General features: G+C 41.0%; 1 protein-coding gene across 1 annotated transcript in view; it reads right to left on the bottom strand.

The window, feature by feature from the left end:
• The window catches only part of PLEKHM3 (pleckstrin homology domain containing M3), an 86809-nt gene that overhangs the window by 39575 nt on the left and 25666 nt on the right, over positions 1-21568 (bottom strand). Inside the window, exons 4-5 of the mRNA XM_032694070.1 lie at positions 12072-12217; positions 7527-7720 (exon numbers count right to left, since the gene is read on the bottom strand). Of these exons, the coding sequence (XP_032549961.1) occupies positions 7527-7720; positions 12072-12217 (340 nt within the window). The remainder of the gene's footprint in view (positions 1-7526; positions 7721-12071; positions 12218-21568) is intronic.

The raw sequence follows: 21568 nt of genomic DNA, 5'->3' as shown, positions 1-21568 counted from the left end.
AAGTCCTACTGGTTAAAGGTCTCTAAATTGCTTTATTGTTATGTCCTAGATATAAACGCAATCAATGCAAGCAGGAAAGAAACCCACCATCAGAGACTTTTGGTCCAAATAAAAGAGAGAATTGAGCATTCTTAGTTTGTGATTATTACTCTTTTTTTGTTTGATACTTTGTAATCTGAAATATAACTTTCAGTCAAGACAGAACCAGAAATTTCATCTGTTCCCTTTTGGATGATCTTATCAGGTAAGTATTTGCACAAACAAAGGTTATCGTTTAGTGTCCTCCTGCAAACAGAACCACTGATAAGACTTTGCTTTTTGCATTTGGACAAAGTGTGTAGTCATGGTGCTTTGTTAGCACTAAGTAATTGCTCTGCATTTAAAGCCTGTTTATCATCAGCTTAGGTAATTTTTCTTCAACGGGTTAAATACCCTGACAGCTCTGCTAAAGCTACAACCTATTAATCTGTCCATGCCTGACACTATAACCAAAGTACAAACGTGATAAGCAGGAGGAACTCTTCTTTTTACAAAGCAATCAAAAGCAATCAAGTTTGCTGGCAGGTGGGCACAACCAAATCTCCTTTGTACTAAAAGGCCTGTTGAAACCTAGGATGGGAGGGGAAGCTGGCACCACCATTTCATGTGCCAGCCAGGAGTGTCTTGTTTGACCAGGCTGGGAACTGTATGACTGAGCTCTGACTCACAGGGGACGCAGATGCACCAGTCTAGCACACTGCCACCTCTCCACCTCTCTGCAGGAAGCTGCTACACCCACAGCTGGCAGAGCACCATGGGTACTAAGTCCATTTCCTCAAACAGCACAGTTCATTCCCTGGCACTGTAACTTACAGCACCAACAGCTCACTTTGGAGCTACTGCCCCACGCTGCAAACCAAAGCAGGTGACAGGCCAGCACACGCTGATTACTGCTGTTCCTGTATATTTTGCCCCTAGACAAGGAGTGAGATGCCCTCTGAGGTCTCTCCCCGTGCACCTCCACCAGCTGCGGTCGCATGTGGAGCAGACGGGTAGGACCTGCATGTGCCCAGATCTCACTGACAGCTCCAACTTCTCAGGGTTACACTTCGGTTTTAAAAGCACAGAGGGGTATCAGTGAATTGCCAGTTATCCCAAATACACATGGCAGGGTAAATAATATCTCTTGCAATACATTTGATATGGGTGCTGTTAATTTAAGTAGAGAACGGAATCACAGGTGAGGGGAAAAGGTAGGATTTTTTGGCAGTGTTTCTAATTGCCATCGTTATGTTCAGGCTTTTGATTTTGTATTTCCTTGGAAATCTTAGCTCTTGGAAGTTTGTTGGGAGAGTAGATCCCAAACTTTCCAACCAACAAAAGTTACTCAGGAAAGCAGGGCCCTGGGAAACTCTGTGATTTTTTAAAGTCAAAAGATATTAATAAATGGATGAATTTAAAGCGAAACGTCCCACTGCTTATTTATTTAATTCTCATGGTATTATAACAGATTAATACTTTTTTTCTAATTCTATGGATTTGTCTAAAAATGTGTTTGTGAATCGTTTCACATTCAAGAGGTATGAACACTCTTCTGGTTATGCTCTGGGAACAGTCATTCCTACATATCTTCAGCCCACACTAAGTGCTAGATTTATTAGCGAGCATGTCCAGGTAAAGTGTTATTTCATCCTGTCAGGAAATTCCCCATGAGCATCCCAATATTAAAACAGTTACTCTCATCATCCATCAGCAATCCCAAACCAGTATATAAACTTTTAACTAAAATGCAGTACCTCAACCCTCCTTTCTCTGTGGTTTCTTGAGCAAGGTTATGGGAACATTGTGAAAGACAAGAATTAATACAAATCAAACTTAGGAATCAAGTAACACTGTTACTAAAAGCAGAATGCAGAGAATTAGACGCACACAGTTTCATTTTGAAATCAAAATACCTTACATACTCCAATTAACTTGAATTTAAGAATAAGAAAATGCTCTTTGATTTTGTCAGGCACTTTTGAATCCTTGCAGTTTGCTGCTGGAAGTTCTGATATAAAAACATTGGGATAAAAATGGCACAAGTCATACTTAACACGGTGTCCACATCTAACAGGAACTTATTTTTAAATCATTACCTTTTTTTTAAAGCAAACCTAGTCTCAAAAAGTGAATGGAAACTACCCTTGTGAAAGGGATGTAATATTACTCATCTCTTTGACAAGGAGATGCAGGTGTGCCCCTAGACTGGAAAATGCTACTGTGAACTGAAAGACCTACCTGTCCTCTCGAAGACTTACGATGGAAAACCCTAGCATGCTGTATGCTTATCATGGTAGAGCACTGGCCTGTGCTTTTAGCCCTCCACTGATGTGAACAGACAGCAGTATTGCCTCCACCCTGGCTGCTCTGGCACACATCTCATTGCTCCAGCTCTGTTTGTTACCTCCAGTTGAAATGAAAGCTCAAATTCCACCTTAACACCATCCCCTCAGTTTGAGCCAAGGACTTTTTAAGATGTTGACTTGCAAGAACTCTGGATACATAGTTACTTCATCCAAGAGTTGAAACGAAGAGATGGAGGTGGTCTGTTTGTAGGAACTCCATCAACTGGCATGCTTTATTTCAGCCACTGCAACAACTACACGCATGCAGGACCTATACAAAACAAATGGCTTGTGCATACTTCTCTGCATTTATTTTCTCACCTTTCCTCACTTTCACAGAATACTCTAAGTTGGAAGGGACCCACCAGTATCATCGTGTCCAACTCTTAAGTGAATAGACTTTAGGATGTTGTTTTGTCTTAACACTGGCTCCTCTTAGGACAACCAGATATCCTCTTTGAATTGAGTTTCTCTCTTATCCTCTTTCCAATCACCCATGCAATAATGGCAAGACCAATAGAAGTAGAAAATTTATCTCAGAGCCCCAAGTGCTATGAAACCATATCCTTCTCTTCCTTTCCTGCTCAGACTTTCTTTTCGCAGTTTACTGCTTTCACAAATTGTGTCTTTGTTCTCCTACTGTGGAATTTTCCACTCTCCAGATGGCCTAACCATTGCAAAGAAAATGGAGAAAACAGTCTCCTTTGACAGTCTGGACATGACTTAGTGACCTTCTATTGTCCTTGGTCTGAAAGATGACATAGCCCCAGCTTCACACACGTGAGGTATTTGGTGGTATAGCGATTGCATAAGATCAGTCAGGATTCCTGCAATGTGTTTAGACAGGTTCCCCAATTGCCACACAAATATTTTGAAAGTAATCTACTCCTGTGTCAGATGCAATATGTCTAAGGCCTCACTGTAGGAAGTGACAGGACTCTATTGTTCAGCATTACTGAATTTGGGCTTGTTTCACTTCGTGCTGACAGGCTCAGCCAGGACCACAGGTCTGCAGCACTGGAGGTGTGCCTTTAACCTCCTGCAGCAACAGCAAGCTCTAATTTGGTCTTCCTGTAAGATGCTAAGTAATGTATCCAGCACTGAAGTTTTGCTAAGGTAAAACTGACGCATTGCTGTTCTGGAGCTGACAGACAAATGGTATCAGGCAGAGATGAGTAACAAGTGGGAAATTTTTCCATTTAGTTTCTCACCACCATTCAGATTCACTTACAGAACTAGGGCACTGCAACAAGCACTAATGCATAGAGGAATGTGCTACAGAACATTTACCTTGTGTCACTGTCATTGGCCTAAAGTATCTGGGCTAGCAGCACCTGAACTGCAAGTTTAGATAGCTGAGAGATAGCTGAGAGAGCAGAGAGCCCAGAGGGCTCCCCAGAGCCAAGGTTGACCTGGGTTACCCTACAGGAGAAATGGAGGTACTTGGAGACATCCAAAAAAATCATTGTGACAGTTCCTTGACCTGAAGGACTTTCAATCACAACAGGAACAAAGCAAACCCAGAAGAGAACTTGCATCATTCACCACGGTTTCACAGAATACCCTCCTAATTTAATTGACTTGGAGATTCTCACTGTTTCCTGGCCATCAATTTCATTGAATCCGTCACGTTTGCCTGTGCCATTCATTTACCATCTCACAATCTGCAGGTGGTGGTGGGATCTGTACAGTTCCACTTGTACTAATTCTGTGTTGGCTCTAGGTTTCAGTCTTGTATGTTTTTGCCTGAACAGCATCCACACAAGCAAAGCTATCAAAACAAGTGAGAACTTGTTGAGTAAAGATGTTTGAGGCAAATAATGTGTGTTGCAATACGGAGGTGACAGTTACACTAGTTTGCACTAGGCATAACAACATCCCTTGTAAAACAGGGAGCTCAGCAACAGGGCCAGTCTCATCTGGCTAATATTAGAGGAACACTGCAGATACATGCTGGTGAAGGGCCTTATTTCACCTCCCAGCCAAGTCCAGGTTCCTTATTTTTTCACCTTGCAAATATAAAAAGAGCTTAGAATACAGTGGAGCAATAGGTGAGAATAAATCACTAGAACTGATGAGACCATTTTTATTGCGAGCCTTCTAGTTACTTTTAGGATTTCTTCTGTGTCTTTTCCTTTCTTCCTTCCTTCTTTTCTACTTAGTCACTTGTTTCTTGAAAGTTCACAATGTGGTATTAGCCCAGAGTTCTCTGCTAGATGCCAAGTTTCAAAGTTCTTAAAGTACCTATGTACCCCAAACAATATAAATAACATGTCCACATTTAAACCAACTGGATCCTGAGCTAACCTGGTTTATAGCCATCTGGAAGTCTTCAGAAAAAGTGACTGTAAGCACTGTAAACAGTTTTGTCTTCACAGAGGACACCAAGAGTTTCCAACTTCATTGCCGTCTTCACTTTGTGATCTGGGCTGAAGAGCAGGGTGTAGATTTAAAGTAGATGATAATGCAAATAGTATTAATAAAAGAAACCTCAGAGTGATCTGCTTTTCCCTAATAAGGCAGGTTCTATCAGTGTCCCAGAGGCAGCAAGGTGCCAATACAATTAATCAGTCTGTTTTTAGTTCTCTGTAGACAGCAATATTAACAGTTTGTTTCAATCTGTTTATATGGGTCTGACAGGTCTTCAAGATGCTGTGTTCACTTTCTTGTGATTAATAGTTATTCACATATTAAGGTGAAGACCAAGGAGAAAAAGAATGTTTTTAGAGCAGGACAGATAACTGGATTCTCTCTCCCAGTTTTTAATTTCTAATTAGGAAAGAGTACTAAGTTTAGGAATGCTGTCTCACCATACTGTTTAAACTCCTCCTTGTCTTGCAACTTGTCCATGTGATGAACCAAAGGAAAATTTAAATCACATATTTTCTTTGTTTACTTTTTAGCTCTGCTCTATAAAATCATCACATTGATAGTGAATGTCTGCACACTGGGATACTAGATGAAGAATGCAAAACCATTGGGAGCACTTTGAGCAAGGAATAACTCCTTCTGGGTAAAGAAATTTTCTTTCTTTTCATATCTTCAAACCTCTTCAGAGAGGTCTGAGGGAGCAGTTGACCACCAAATCCACTTCACAGACCAAGAAGGGGCTGGACTCTAAGGTCTGTTTTGTACATTCCTTAAGTGCCTTTTACACTTTTAATAAGTCCTGGAGATGCTTCCCTAGTACAAAACCAAACCCCTCCTGGGCTGGGGGTCCTTCCATCTACCACAGAGAGTTTTAATTGGAGACAGTGCAAAGGAAACCTTAGATAAGAAACATTTGAAGTATTTTTTCCCAGTTTCCCCATCTGCCATTCTGGGTGTTTCATTTTGATACAGGGACATTTTCTCTCTCTTCCCTGCTCCAAGAAAAGACCATGCTCACATTTCTGTGATAATTTTTGTCCATTCTCTCTTCTGCCCATTTCCTCAGTATTTGTCATCTCTCCTTTTTGGAGGTAGGTTTTGGGGTTCCCCCTTTACCCTGGTTTCTTCATTAATTCTTAATTTTCTGAGATCCCTTCCCTCTTTGAATCTCCTTCTCCTGGGTTTCTCTTATCCTCCCCCCTTTTTTTTTCTCTAGTTTATTGATTTCTCTGCTTAGGTCTCATTTGAACTCTCTTCTTTTACTCTCTTAACCAAGTCCATTCAGTTTCCTGCCTTCTTCTCTATTTTAACCAGAGAAGGAGGTTCTTCAACATTATTTTTATTTTCTTCAACATTAATCAGAAAGCATCACTTCCTTTTTGCCACTTCTTCTGAACAGCAGCCTTCACAAATCTTATTTTCCTTTTAGGTTTATCACTGCTGGAGGGGATGGCATAGAAAAGTTATTATAGCTGAACAGGAAAACAGCTTTGCAAGATAATTCCATCCTCTAGAATAAAAGAAGAACCATCCTAAATTTTAAAATGTAAGCTGCCCTAACAAATAATAGAAATTGAGTAGTAAAACACAAGCACATATTAAGTGGGTCTGACACAAGAACTCTCCAGAAACCTGTTGCTGTATCCTTCTCTTACTTGTTCTAGGTAGTTCACCAAAGCAATGACATAGGTTATGTACCAAATGGCAGACCAGCTCTCCTCACCTGGGATAAAGGCACCAGTGCAGCTTCCTCCTCCTTCCAGAGAATTCAGGTCCCTAAAACACCATGCTCAAAATACAGTCACTGATGCCACCTGCTTTCTTGCCCTTCAGCATCTCACAATTTCAAAGCAGTGGTTTTCCTACTTGCAAGTCTTGTCTTAAAAACTGAGGTATACAAATGCTTACAGATGCATCAGGTCAGCTGCATGTGCCCAGAGCTACTCACCTCACAGTACAGCATGACAGACATCTCCCCATCTCTTTTGGAGATCCACAACAAAAGTTATTTGGCTTTTTAAGGTCACAACTGTGGCTTGATGGTTTTAAAAAGATTGATAATTTTTAGCTTGTTAGAAAAATACAGAAGTAGCTGAATGGACTAAGATACAGCACTTCTAAAATGAAGTTCACTTTTTATAGAACTACCATTTCCATCACAGCAAATGCAATACAAAACACTTTTTGCTGTGCTATGACCATGTGTTTTCCAATAAACAAAACATTCAGCACAGCCATGTCATGGATACTGACTGAGAAAGAGCCCAACTGCTCTGGTGTCACATAAATCACATGCTGGGTCATGTGCTGGGGGACTACATCTGGCCTCTGCCTCTGGGTGAGGTCATCTCACAGAAGAAGTCAGAAGCACTGGACAGGTGGTTGACTCTGGTCCCTCTCATGCTTTGCCACAGTGTGAGGTGTTTCAAAGGTCCCAACAGTGGCTACTACACTGTGATGCCACAGCAAGGAGCATGAGATATCTCAGCTGACTCAAAATAATCACACACAGCCAGGAAGCCCGAGGAGGAGCAAAAGATATTCACCACAGTGTGTGACCCCCTGGACTGACAGCTGTCAAGAACAACTTTGGATATTCAGAACCTATAAAATCATTTTCTTTGCCATAGGATAACCCAGCTGCTCAGGGAAGTCAGATACAAACACACCACCTTTCTAAATGCCTAACACCTTCAGAACTAGACTGTGAGAAAAAACAAAAAGTGTGGGGGGGAAGCAACATGACAAGGAAACTACATCCTTGTGCTGTATGCTGTCTATGGTTCTTACCTTCTACGCAGATCTTCAGCCACTGCAGCTCTGCAGCTGAACAAGTAGGCTCGGAGAGATTTTAGCTGCTGTCTCAGCCGGACAACAGTTGCCAGAGGTTCAACATGCTTGTACAGCATGGGATTTTCCTGCTGGATATCAATCAATGGCTCCTCATAAACATATTCCAGGAACTCTTTGGCTTGCTTTGATACCTGAAAAATAAAGTAGTTTAGTTAGGCTTTCCTCCCAGCTCTTTTTAAGAAGATCTTCCCCTCTGTGATCTGAGTTATTCTATGCACCTGAAAACTTACTATGTTATCAGTTACAAACGAAGACAGAGCTGAGAGAGATCCAACTCTCTCTGCTTATAGCCAAATCAAACGTGATCAAATACCTCAAAATTGAGGCATTTGAGATAAGTGCTTACTCACCCAATGTAGAGTGATATCTGCAGCCACACAAGCTTTTGCTGCAGAGTAACACAGCTTACTAGATGTTTTTCAAGTCTAAAATCCGATTACCAAGTTTCTTCCCTGCTAGTATTTTTCTGTTTGTTTGCTGATTTCTTTTTGGCAAGAAGCAATTTGTTGTGTTTCTTAAAATGCAGATAAATAAAACTGAATTTTGTTGGTATTACTCATTCCCAGTGTTTCATCTGCAAGAAGTTTTTCTTATGCCTTTTTCATTATAGTGCCCTGTTCTATCTCCACCTGCAAAGAGCTACTTGTAATCTTGATAAATTCATGGGATTTCTGTTCCACTAGAAAAAATACTCCTGTTTCTGAGGTGAGAAGACCAAATTCCCTCTCGTTCCTTATTTCTGCATTTTGTCACAGGGATTACCTTAAATGAGCTGCAAATCACTTGAAACTGTGCTACAGAAATACTATTGGCTCCACAATTCAATTAGTCGTCCTGGGCCTTTAAATCAGTGTTTACATTGAGTGGAGGAAGGGATGAATTAAGCTAACAAAAGTAGAAAGGGCACAGCACTACTAAACTGCAGCCTCTTGAGATTTAGGAAGTTATTTCCCTTCTGGGGCAGTAAGGTAAGAAGTAGGTAAAAAAGCAATACACACTCTTATAAACAGCAGCACTTCCAAAACCCAGCACTAGTTACTAGCTACTGACAGGGAAAGCCAGCCCCAAATGTAACCTTTTCACAATGCATAATAAATATGTAAGAAATAATGCTAAGGCCAGCCTTCCCATCAATAACTACAGAGATAACACAATGTGTAATTTTAAATACAGCAGGTTTCCCAGGCCCTGAAGCTATATTAAATATCTCACCAATTTATATTAAACATCTCACTAATTTCTTTTTTTTTCTTTTTTTATTTTTTAAGTATTCTGCACGTACAAGGAACTGTGCTGAGTGGAATCAGAAGTAATATGAAGCAACACAAGCAACTTGGACTTTGCAGGAAAAAATTCTACAAACTCCAAATATATCAAGTTTTCTAACACTAGCAATGTTGATACTTTATTATGTTTACTGAAGTGAATAAAAGAGATTGCATTAAACAACCTGCTTTTACAATTATTAAACCATTTGACTGCAATATTTCAGCAATCCCCTGACAACTGCTGTATCTATAGCAAATATTAGTCCTCTTCCACCAACTAGCAAATTAAGCTATGTATTCAGTGATTCCCTAGGAGGCATGTGAACGCTTGGTACAATGACTAGCACCTCAGACCAGGAGGACCTCGTGCTCAGTGATGTCTTTGTCTATCTTCTTGCTCTAAATCTCTGCTGAAGTGATGGACTCCTCATCCACCTGCCCTGCTGTCTTGGGAACTGAAGAGCAGTTACTGTCCAAGTACTACACCCACACCTGTGCACACCTGTACCCTGTGTGGGGCGTCCCTCCTGAGGCATTAAGAGTACAGAAACAAAAAGATGCCACAACTGAGGTCCCCTGAGTGACTGTGCCATACATGTGCACTATGATGACAAAGCATTACTGTGCAGCTCTGGTGCTGTATGGTCTGAATTCAGCCTTTGAGGAGAGAGCCACAAAGCAAGGCTTTCTCTCTCCTTGCCAATACAATGTACCCCTGGAATTCTGATTGCAGGAAAAGTAGCTTTGCCCAGCATCACTGGCTGACAGATAGGTGTCAGTTCACTCTGCACACCTGACACAGGCACACGTCTTGCAAAACATTAACTCACATTGCCAACCATAGCAAAGTTATAAGAAGCTGAAATGCAGTCTTAAAATGGGAAGGGTCAGGTAGTCGTAGTAATTCAGCTTGCTACCAGCCAATATTCTAGCATATGTCCTAGCATACTCACAGTCCCCCAGTTTTACTGGGCAGACAAGACAATCCTATTAAATCAGCCAGAAGGATTGAGAAGATGCAAAGGGCAACAGGGGTTTAGCTTTAAATGTCATACAAGGATGGATGCTAACATTTTCCAGACCTTTCCTTTCTAGAGCCTGCAAACTTACAGTTCAGAATTCAATTACCAGAAGTCAGCCTCCCTTGAAGCCTTCTGGCACAGGGAGTTCATTTCCTGCTGTGTTTGTCTGGCATTTTGCTCAGGTTGAAAACCACCTGAACCAAACTGCAATACTTAGTGAGTTTTGTGTGCAAACAGGCCTAAGTAAAAGGAAGAAAGGGTGTTCACAAGATCACCTCTTTTCTCTTCCCTTCTACCAAACACACGAAAAACACAAATATGAAGACAGTAGGGGAAAAAAGCGAACTTGGGGACTGAGTTGCTGCTTTGGTTATGACAGAAGAAACATGCCTAACTGCCAAGTCCTTTCAAAGAGCTTCTATTGCAGCCAAGAGGATTTTTTTTTTCCTATACATGTGCTTCCAGGTGTTAAGTGTATTTGTTGTTTTTCAAAATCCTGGGTTATGGGAAGAGACAACTCTACAGATTTTTATTGCTTCTGTTCTTTCATGACGTATTTTGTCAAAAGCAGACAAGAACCTCTCAATTTCAAAACTTATTTAATTGATGTAACAGTTTACAGCTGCTGCTCAGATGCTGAGTCCATGAAATTTGAAAGAGAAATGTGCCCAATTACACTGTAAAAGCTCATGTCCTACAGTACCTACTGGTGTTTGCTTTGCCAGAAACAGAAAGGACAGACCCCGGAAACCCCTATGGAGGCAGGGAAAAGGTGGCAGTGGGAAGGAGTGCAGGTTTACAAACTCTTCATTCAACTTTGCTTCCATTTGGTGGATTGACTGGCACCTTTCAGACTGTGTAAAACAGTGTAAAAAAATCTTAAAAGTCTCATTTTCTTTTGTGCTTCAGCTGCCTATACAAAGACCACAGGAAACAGTGCATAGAGCATAGTTTTTACCCTGTAGGTTTAGAAAAAAACCAGTTAATTTTCTTGGCAGTATTAATGACAGTTTGACATGAGATCTGTGCCTTACCATTTAATAGCCCCTTATCAGGGCTACCTATACTACCATGGGTTAGCAAGTTTAGTCCTTGGTTAAAGCATCCAAAGAAAGAACTTTTAAATATTTATTCCTAACTTCTAGGCATGGGAGGGCTTTTTGTCTCCACACATAGCAGCTTTGTAACTCTGAAGAATCTTGCATTTCACAGCACAAAACTGTCATTTTCCTGATGGCAGGCTCTGGCTACCTTTTAATAATCTCCCTGTCTGACAAATTTTCTTCAAGAGAGATCTGCTTTTCCTCTAATAGGGCATTTACCGGTTATTTTTTCCTTTTCAAATAGCACATAATAATAATATTTGCAGACACAAAACATCAAACAACCTCTCCTAACAGTGGCTGCTAGGTCTGAAGCTCTAGCATGGTCTGGATTCCTTATGAATTTGTTATTCTTTCAGCATATACTGCCTAAGATGGCAAAACAACACTGCTACTGTGTTTGCTGGCATAGTGCTTTGAGGTATGTAATCAGTTGCCCCTATCTAGCAATCAGCCACCGAGGCAGCAGCAAATAGCATATTACAAAAGTTTTAGAAAAGCTCTTGTGTGGCAAGTGAACAACTGTAGAATTTTCTCCTTATGTTACTTTTGTCTGTCTGGTCCAACCGAGCTCTACAGCAATGTCCTCCTAGTGTCCTCGAAATGTTCCTGCCAGGAGAGAGGGCATTCTGCACCCCACAAACACTGCATTTGGGTAAGCCAGTTTCCTGTGGGCATTTCCACAACTTAGCATCCACCACTAAGCGGTGCCAATCCTTAGCCCCTGGTGCTCACGAAACAGGTACTCCTCAAGGGCCCCAATAACTGCAAAGATTAGGACTAAAAGAGAGGCTGCAGTGTGGTGCCTCTCCCTGTCTCTTGAACAACCAGGTAAGCAATGATGAAAAAGATGCCACCAAGAAAGAGGAGCATGGCTACTCCTGTGGAGGAACACCTTAGGCCTGGCTAAGGAAACTGTGATTAAAACATCTGTCTTGCTGAGAGAGTGTGGCTCATTCTGACAAGAGGGACAAAGAAGACAGTATTAGCAGTCAATGCCAGTAACCTCCAGGCTGCTGAAATGTCTATGTTTCTATCTAAAGAGAAATTCAGTTCACTTGCTAGCAAACCAACCTGCAGGGAGATTACCTTGTATTTGGAAGTGTCCCAGTTATGAACCAGCCGTGCAGGGATGAGGAAGCTGTCATCCACGTGGCAGGTGCTGCAGTAATACCATCCACTGTAGCTGCACACCTTGGCTTTTCCATTGGACAAACCTATGGAGCGCTGACAGCCTAGAGAAGAGAGAAGGAGAAAAGTCTGGGTTTGAACATTGTGCCAGAGGTACACACTCAGGATGGAGTCAGAAAAGTAATTATTCCTTCATCTGAGACCCTTTTAAAATTTCATTTATTTTAGCAATGAGATATTTCTCATTCCCTAAAAAATAAAGGAATAAATATCAGTATTCTTAAACTAGTGCTGAAAAAGCACACACTAACTAACTTGGGCATCTTGACAAAGAGTTCAGACAGCAGTCAAAGGACACTTACCAATTCTCAAGAAACAAAGGCACAAGACTTACTTTGAGACATTGGGCATTTAAAAGCCGTGGCCATCTGAAAGCCATGCCCTGAAGCTTAGATAGAAAACAGCAGACCACAGAAGTATTATGAGCTTGCTCCAGAGAGCTCCCATTTTCCCCACAACAGAATGGGCCAGCACTGCCTGCATGGAGGAGCGCAAGCCAGCTCCTGCTGACAGCCGGGGGGGATGCTGACTTGGCAGGTAGGATTCAGCCACACAATTAGCACAGCCAAGGCAAACCACAGTCAGACCATGAATAATAACTGTGAGCAGCAGTCACATTGAGAATGAGTAGTTCTTGACTAGCAGCAGTGACACAGTTCAGTTTCCAGCAGGGTTTTTTTTTTCTGTACGATTGGATTACCCTGTGTCTTACAAGGTCTGAGGTCTGCCTGTACTTTTTTCACAGCTGGATCCCTTGCCTCTTCCCATGCCCTCTTGTGTGGAGTCCCTGGGGTAAAACAATGTATTCAAAAGCTGCTGCTTTAGTTGGAAAGAACTAATGCAGAGCTCTCCTTCACCTGACCACCTGTTTTCACAAAACACATAAAAACCGAATGTGCTTGACACCTCTGTCTTTCAATAGTGACTAAAATGAGCCAACAGGTTCAATTAATATTAGAGCGGATGGTTAAAGACAGACAGCACAGTCACATTAAACAATCTGCTCAGGAAGTGAGGCTAAAAGTGTTTGAGTAAGATAAAAGATGTCTATGGTTGTTAACAACACCTCTTTGATACACCACACGTGATGGTATTTTTGCTTTTCCTTCAAATGCCAGTGTTCCCATATTACATTTACAGCTACAGCCACAGCTCTAAAGCTCTGCTGCAGCAAGTGCTGTATGCTCAGATGGTCTCTGCTGCAGCTGGTCAGAAATGCTGATTAGCAGAATCCTTGTACATCACTTTTATAGAAAAAGTATTAGTTAAACAGAATTTTTCAGGTAGAAGTCAACTGACGACTGCTTTTGTCAATATAACTGATTTAGTGTAATTATGTAACTTGTCCCATTGAAGGCATCTTTTCTCCCCAGTAGAAGTTACCCTGATTTGAGGAAAGATTGCAGCTCAGATACTCTAGGCATACACTGAACTCCTCCTTCCTCACATCGACCGATGTTACCATGCCCCCTCTGCTCTAATCAAAATAATTACAATAATCTAACCAATACAATTAGCTCACTTCCTCCTCTTCCACACTCCAGAGCCATTTGGCTACTGATTCTCTGCAATACGCACTATCAAGTGAATCAGTGTGGGACATGTCCTGTGCTCATCTCTCTCTTCCCCTCTCCCCTTTTTTTTGAAGTGAGGATAAGCAGTTTCTTGAAAAAGGCAAATATATAAACAGGTCAGTTGATGAAAGAGATAATTATGTTAAATGTCTCCTCCTTTACCCTTCATAAGACCAAAGCATAAGTATAAACATGTATCTTAAGTGGCATAACTCAACATACATAATGCAAACATGTGATCTCAGCTAATAATCAAACAGAAAACACGAACATTATTAAAGTAAACTGTTATCATTGTAGAAATACTTTTTTGTATGGTAAATATTAGCAGCACTTTTTGCAAAGCACTATTTTAGGGCAGAAAGAATGCAAGTATCACTTTTATAAGGGTAAAGTAAATTCAAGTAATTCAGCAGCGTGTTACCAAAAAAAAAGATGACCTATGACTGTGGCTTGGGATCAGAACTTAGAAGCCTACAACTTCATATTTTCCTCAGTGCAAAACATGCGTTTTCCTATTTTTTCTGTCACATTCTTTTCTTCTTTTTAAAAAAAAGTAGTTTCCTCAGTGGTCAGTTAAGAGTTTCCACGCAGTCCTGTTCCACTATGGTGTTATGAACTCAGCTGGCACACCTGTTAGTAAGCCCAGTATCAGTACTATGTGGTACATGTAGAACTATTTTTTTTTCATGTTTTTAAATGCATTTATACATAGAGGTGAAGGTTTTGAACAGCTGACGAGACATGAAATACCAGTCCTGTTTGTCTGACTCCAGACTCATCTGACTAGTAGCCCTGGAAGATGCTTGCAGAAGATACTGAAACTGTTGCTAAGGAGCCCATGTTTTTTAAAGCACAACAGAGGTAAATCTTGCCCCTCTGTAAAGGAAACATTCCCCTTTCCCAAACTAAATGGGAACAAGCCCTCAGAAAGGGTGTTTGTGTTAGCAATATCTCAGTACAGCATGTTCTTCTGCATCAGCCTTGCTAAAAGAAGTGAAGGGTTTGAATCTTTCTCCTTACTAGCTGCCTCCGAATTTCCTATCACCAAAAAAACACTGAAGCATCTGCCTGTATATATCAAATAGCTCCAGTCTGAGCTTTCCTTACATACAGCCATTACCTCACCTTGGATGAAACAGAGACTACTAAATGACATGTATTTTCTAGCTCAGTGTGTTTGGACCAGTTAGGAAGTACTAGTGGTAAAGCTGTGTCTGAATGCAAATGAAGTCTCCCAACTCAGTGTCACTGAAACCTTTATAAACATTCCCCACTAGCCAACACTTACTTGTCTGGGTATGAGGATGGATTTTACCTATCACTGTGCACCCTCTGAGACTCCACAAGCTGATAGTTTGTCTCAATGCCCTAACTCCTATGTGTTGGACTGAAGGCAAGAATAAACTAAAGTTCAATTTGAATTGCCAATATCCTAAACTAAAACAAACAATTACAGTTGAGAAGTCACCATTTTAAGGCCTAATTTCTTGCAGTCTCTTAGAGCCAGCAACTCATTCCAGTCCACGGAGAGTTTTCTCAGGAGAGGAATGACAAAGCACAGAAGTGCTGGGGGCGAGGGGGGCTTTCTCTCCTCCTCCCTATGTCCAGCCTATAAGAACTGAAAGAAGGTCTCTGGGGTAGAAGGGTCTCAGCAAGCAATCTGGGATGCCCTTCATCTTCAGGAAGGGTAGTTCTATGAAGAGGACTAAGTGGAAGAAATTCTTACCCAAGCAGCACACATTGCTTTCTCCCTCGTTACAGCCCTTTCCTGAGCCCACATGTGTTTCCTTGCTCCTCAGAAACACAATTTTTACACAGTGTTTCTCATTCCTCTTCATACCCTCAAGAAATCATATTCTGTAAAGCTACATACAGTTGTATGGTTGGGGTTTTTTTAGATGAGAATGTGGCACTGGCACCCATCTTACATTTTCCCCTACCTTACAAGCTTTGCTATTTGAAAATCACCATCTTTTCCATGCCTATCTACTGTGATTCATAATGATGGCTATTTCTACAACCCTTTCAAATCAAGTTATCAAAGCACTGATTTTCTTTGAAGTTATGCAGTTCAAAGAGATGTAGTGTGACAAACATATTTCTGTGGCATAGACCACTTACAGTACTTTGTTTTTTTAAGATGGAAAAAACCAGAGCAAGAATGAGAGAAAAGGAAGAGGAAGAAGGCATTGGCTTATTGCCCTTGGGAATCCTGCATCTGGACATTCAGGTACATAAACTGCCATCATGTTTACCAGAAGCAAAGCTAGTACTGATTCCTGGCTTTAAACTCTTGAGCACCTCTCCCAACAGGATAATCAGAAGTAGCTGATCATCTCAGAGATCAGTAACACAATTCAATAAATAGTTTAGGGTTCGGGAAGGGACCATGTTTACAGACAAAACACTTATTTGCCTATATAACTAAAGAAAGCACCTTCCACAGGATGGGAGGAAAAAAAGCAGCACAGCTTTCACCAAGCATCTCTCACCTATTCCTAATGCTCACACAGAATATTATCTACATAACACCTGTACAAAGGTCTGGCAAACCCTGAGTCTAATGCAAAGAGAATACCACAATATTTACTGGTACCCAAAATCATCCCTACATAAAGGATGTTATAGAGTAAGCTACAAAGGGAAGAAGTGCAGTTTTTGGTATATTGTTAGCAAAGTGAGGGAAGGAGTAATCCCAAACCTTTTATCACAGAAAATATAACAAAACAGCCTTGGAATCAAGGAAAGAAAATAGGGGTTAGGAAAAATAACAGCAAGAAAGTGCTGTTGGACACAGATGAACCTCTCTCAACAACATGTCTGTGAGCAGAGCAGGAGTATTAATATCAAGAGGCTCATGTCCAAGTGAGAAGACTTCAGGAAGAAAGTAGTACAGAAGATAAGGTTAAAAAGTTATAACAAGACTCTCTCCTTGACTTAAGGTGGTGGTCTATTATGGAGGAGGAATCCAAGACACTTGAATATAATTCCTCTTCTGTGAAGTGCAGGAAACAATTTCTGCCACTTTCAGGGTGTTGCATATTCTTGTGGTCAGAAGACACACACGCAACCACTCTTTTTATCCAGAGACCTTTTCTTTAATCTTTTAGTAAGCAAAGACTGCAGTAGCTCCACAATGAAACAGAGAAACTGGAAGATCAAATTAGAATCAAGTACACAACTGTTTTCCTTATTGAATAAAGTTCCTTGCTCGGTATCAGGAAAAAGCAAGTCCCTTGTGATTGTGTGCTATAATTAAATCTGTGACAGATTAGCTTAGAAGCTAATTCATTTAGAAACAACATACAATATGAAGAAAAGAAAATGACCCACAGACTTCAAAAGGCTTTCAGCTTGATAAAGGCATAAAGCAAACTAAGCAGAAGGAGCACAGCAACAAATTTTCAGTGTTAGATCAGACATACAACATTGCTCTATCTGCTCAGCACAAACAGAAGGTGAGAATTATTTCTGTTGCTTGCCTTGTGTTTCTGTGCATCTATTCCAATTCACTCCACCATGGGAAAACTCAGATTCCCAAGGAAGACACATTAACAATCCAGCTTAGTTCTCCCTCACGTCTACCCATGTTTGAATTTTCATTACCCTTTGTCCTTTTTCCACCATTACTTTCTTTCTAAAGCAATTTTATTTCTAAAGAAATAATTAAAAACTTATAAACCTCCAAGCAATGTCTGACACTTTACTCCACTTGCCTGTATTTTTTTTGTGAGCTTCTTACAAACTTTAAAAGACAACAAAACCTGAACAGATAAAAGTCGGAAATTTTTCCGTGTTGAAACCATGTGGGTTTGACCTTATCAAGTTATAATTACATAAGCAACATATAAACCCCATATGATTAGGAATGTACAAATCCCACTTTAATTGTAAACCAGATCAGCTTCTCCAGAAATACGGAAGGGTTCACCAGTCCGCAACTCCCAGACTCTTTTTTTTTTAAAAAATTGACTCCAAAGGACGGACCAACCATTTCAAGTCAATGAAACTTTGACTACTAGTTGTAGCTCAGAACTCTACTGTAAGCTCTAAAATAACAGACCTCCCGACTTCATTAGTGCCATTTGAAGATACAATGCATAGCCCTGTCTTTCCTGTCTTACACATTCCAGCTCAGCTGACTTCGCATACCCAGCGTAGGTTTGGTGGCTACAGGCTCTAGACTTCACTGGGGAGACTGGCCACTCCAGAGTGACCCATCCCACCCTGCTAGAGATGTCTCACAGGCACACTGCCTCAGAGCACCTCTCCAAGGCAGATGAGATTAATCATTCCCCAGGCACCCAGGCTTTCTTCCAATCAGCAAAGATTGGATTAGTGTAGACATCCAATATTTAGAAGGCTGGGAGCAGGTGAAGTAAACAATCCCCTTTACATCAGTCACACTGAACACACAGAGCTGTGACTTTTGCTAAGAAGATGAACAATCAAGAAAAAAAAAAATCACTGTTGGAAACAAGGTGATAGCACATATGTGTGCATACACAACATTCTGCATGTCTGTATTTTCCTTTCTAGAAGACAGCATACAAGCATGCTGTAGGTTACACAGCTAAATTCTGCCTTCCCAATAAAACTAATAGAAGTTAAGCCTGCAAATGTAACACCAAAAAAACCCCTAAAAGTCAAAGCGTAAGCTTGCACTTCACATATATGTCAAGAACAACATTTCATCAATAAATGAGGACTAAAAATCCTAGCTGTGTGTCACATGGCAGTAACAAAATTACACATTTGGACACTAGCTTCTTATTTGGTTGGATTTCTCCAACTGAATTTCACCAGGATTTTACTTTTATCATTAGTGTCAAATTCTGAGAAGGGACAAAATTACATTTTTCCCAGAGAACTTGCTCTGAGGAAATTACAAACAACTATGAAGACATGCTTCACACATAGTTAAAGTCTGTGACTCTTTTAACACATGGCCAGTTTACATTCTCCTGCTGCATGCTTCCAAATCTTTTCTCTGGATTCCCAGGACAACAGCAGAGGAAGAATACCATACACCTCAAGCTAATTTGGTATTCTTTCCCCCATGCCCTTATAGGATCATTCTCTGCAGTATCTGGTGCCTTGCTGATATTCTGAAGTGCTGCCTGACAGAAGTGAATGGGATGACTTGGAATGACTTATTGGCAGGATTCAGTAATTCACCAGCTCTTTAGTCAGAAATGGGAACTGAACACACTCTCTGGGCCAGCTCTTGAAGTCTGCTTGCCAGCTAGGAGTAAAGAGATAATGTGACCATAATTAATAATGGTATTCCCATTCCTACAGTTGATTACTCTCATGCTTGATTCGATATACTGAGAAGGTAGACCAGAGAACAGAGCAAAGTGCAGGCCAGTCTTTTGTGTGATCAGATCCTCAGCTGTGGCCAGCTCATTTAGCAAAAAGAGTCTCTACCTAACTCAGTATTCATTTCTGCTCCACAGTTAGTTTGAAGGCCACTTACCCCTGCACCACTCACTCGTTTACTTATATTGAAAGCTACCTGGCTTGCCAAGTTTCATTTATTTGATAGAGCACTCACATACCTAGAAACAGCAGCTCTGTGTCTGTTTGAATACACAACTGGTTTTGTATCTCCTTGTAACACAAGGAACAACTGCACAGCAAGTATGTTTACGCATTTTTGCCAATGCTACTTTGGCTGAATTTCTTCTTGGTCACTCGTCACTACCACAGCCCTACCATGGGCATGTGAACTATTCAGATTTACACAGCACATGTACGTGTCAGAGACTACAGACATTGGAGAAGGCCAGACAGAGAAGCTAAACCATTCCCACCAGTTACACTCTGGCTGGTTCTGCAATTTCTTTTACATTGCCCCTGATTCAATCCACAGGTAATAGTTTTGCCAGTAATACACTGCTTTGGCACGTGACAGAAGGGGGGGAGCCCTGCCAACACACAAACAAATGTCCTAGTTCTACAGCAGTGGACCCTCAAGCAGACATTTTCCTTCTGTATGTGTCCCTCAAGGTTGCACATCTGCATGGATGCTCTGATGCCAAGCAAATGCACAGTGCACATTCCAGGTTTTTTCCCAGAGTAGCACATTTTTTTCTGCTCAGTTGGTTCTGGCTACCAAAGAATGAGTTTAGAAATACCACTGTTAGCAGTGGAAGTTATACTTTTGAATTAATTGAAACAGGGCCTGAAAGTCACATACAAGACTGGAAGACTGTGGTCTAAAGTGAAGATACTTAAACAATAAAACTTTTACAGTGCAAAACACATTCTTAAGGGATTTTACAGAGTCTCAAATAAAGGGAAGGTAAAAAGCTGCTGAAGCCTTGGAACAAAGAGATCAATTGAAATGAAACCAAGCACAAAACAAATACAGCACTTAGAAAAGGTACCATCCTAAAAGCCCTGGACAGGTGAGAACAACTGTTATTTGGGACTGAAAATGTGACAACAGTGCTGACAGCCTTCCAAAGGACCTTATGGTATTTTATTATTGTGATACATTTTCTAAGATTTGTCCCCTAAGTATTTTTATTTCAGTGATGTGTAACAAATAAGTGGGTGTGATGACAGTTCACAAAGTATTTCCTAAATTCAAGGATGTTTCTCAACTATCTGTATTTGAGAAGTTTCAACTATATGGTTTTTTGAGAAGTTGAACAAAGTCAATATTGCACCTGGCTACTTTGGCTTTTTTTTTTTTTTTAAATCACACTTGTTGGCTTTGCAAGCTATTAGGAAAATACTTTTCATTGAAGGGAAAAAAAATAAATTTACTTTTACTGCAGTGGGGGTTGATTTCAAAATAATGGCGTGAGCTAGAGCAGAGGTTGCATGAGCTGAGCACGTTGCACTGGACTGTCCCCCAACCACACATATTATCACAGCACTAAATGCAGAATGACTCCTTGAAGGACAACAGCTTTCCACCTGCTGCTCCATTTGACAGGGCTGCAAGCTCAGGAAGTAGCCCATTTACTAACCTTGGCTTCTCTGCACCTAGCGTTCAGCTCAGCCAGGCAAGTCAGTGGAGCTCTAATAGCAGTATTTATCCTTTTGGCAACTGCAGAGACATGGAGAAAGCAGGGAGGAAAAGACAGAAGGCACCCCAGAAGAGGAGCAAGGAAAGCCACACAGACAAATGAAAGGGTACAGAGCACATTTTGCAGAAGGTAGAAATTCCCATATCCATTGGGACTTGCTGTCTAAGTAAAAAGAGTTCCTGGAAGACACGACCGACTTCTCTGGAAAAAGTGTTTGTTTTAATAAAGGACAGGGAGAAAAAAAAAAAAAGGTGAAACGAGAGATATCTAAAGAACAAGAGCTATGCAAAAACAGGAGGCAAAGGGCAGAGGCCATTTGTCTTCCCAAACTATGGAAAAGTGAAGGCACATGACACAGAAATAGAGACCTCCAGGAGAGTTCCTCCAGGAGAAATGCCTACCTTTCCCCAGAAGCCCATAGATGGCCTAACAGGGAGACAGGACAGTCACTGAAGTACTCACAAGCAGCTACTGGTGTCTACAAGACGCTGCATGTGCCAAAGACATGCTTTCGTGGAAGCTTCCTGATCCCAAATTTAGGACAACAGTTCAGGGATTTCTCTTAATCCAGGTGAAATAAAGATATCAAAAATAATAAATTCCCCTCCAACAAATCATCCTAATGTGATGCATGTCTCATTTCCTACACAACAAAGAACAAATCATGAAACCTGATATTTACGAGTTTGGACTTGCAAGCAACTTTCACTTCACATCCCTTTGAAGATGAGGGGTAGGTCCCTTCAAAGTCTCACCTGAGCAGCTCAGTGCTCTC

The sequence above is a fragment of the Chiroxiphia lanceolata genome, chromosome 7 (assembly GCF_009829145.1).
Source record: "Chiroxiphia lanceolata isolate bChiLan1 chromosome 7, bChiLan1.pri, whole genome shotgun sequence".
Lineage (NCBI taxonomy): Eukaryota > Metazoa > Chordata > Aves > Passeriformes > Pipridae > Chiroxiphia > Chiroxiphia lanceolata.
This window is presented reverse-complemented; position numbering and strand designations above follow the sequence as displayed.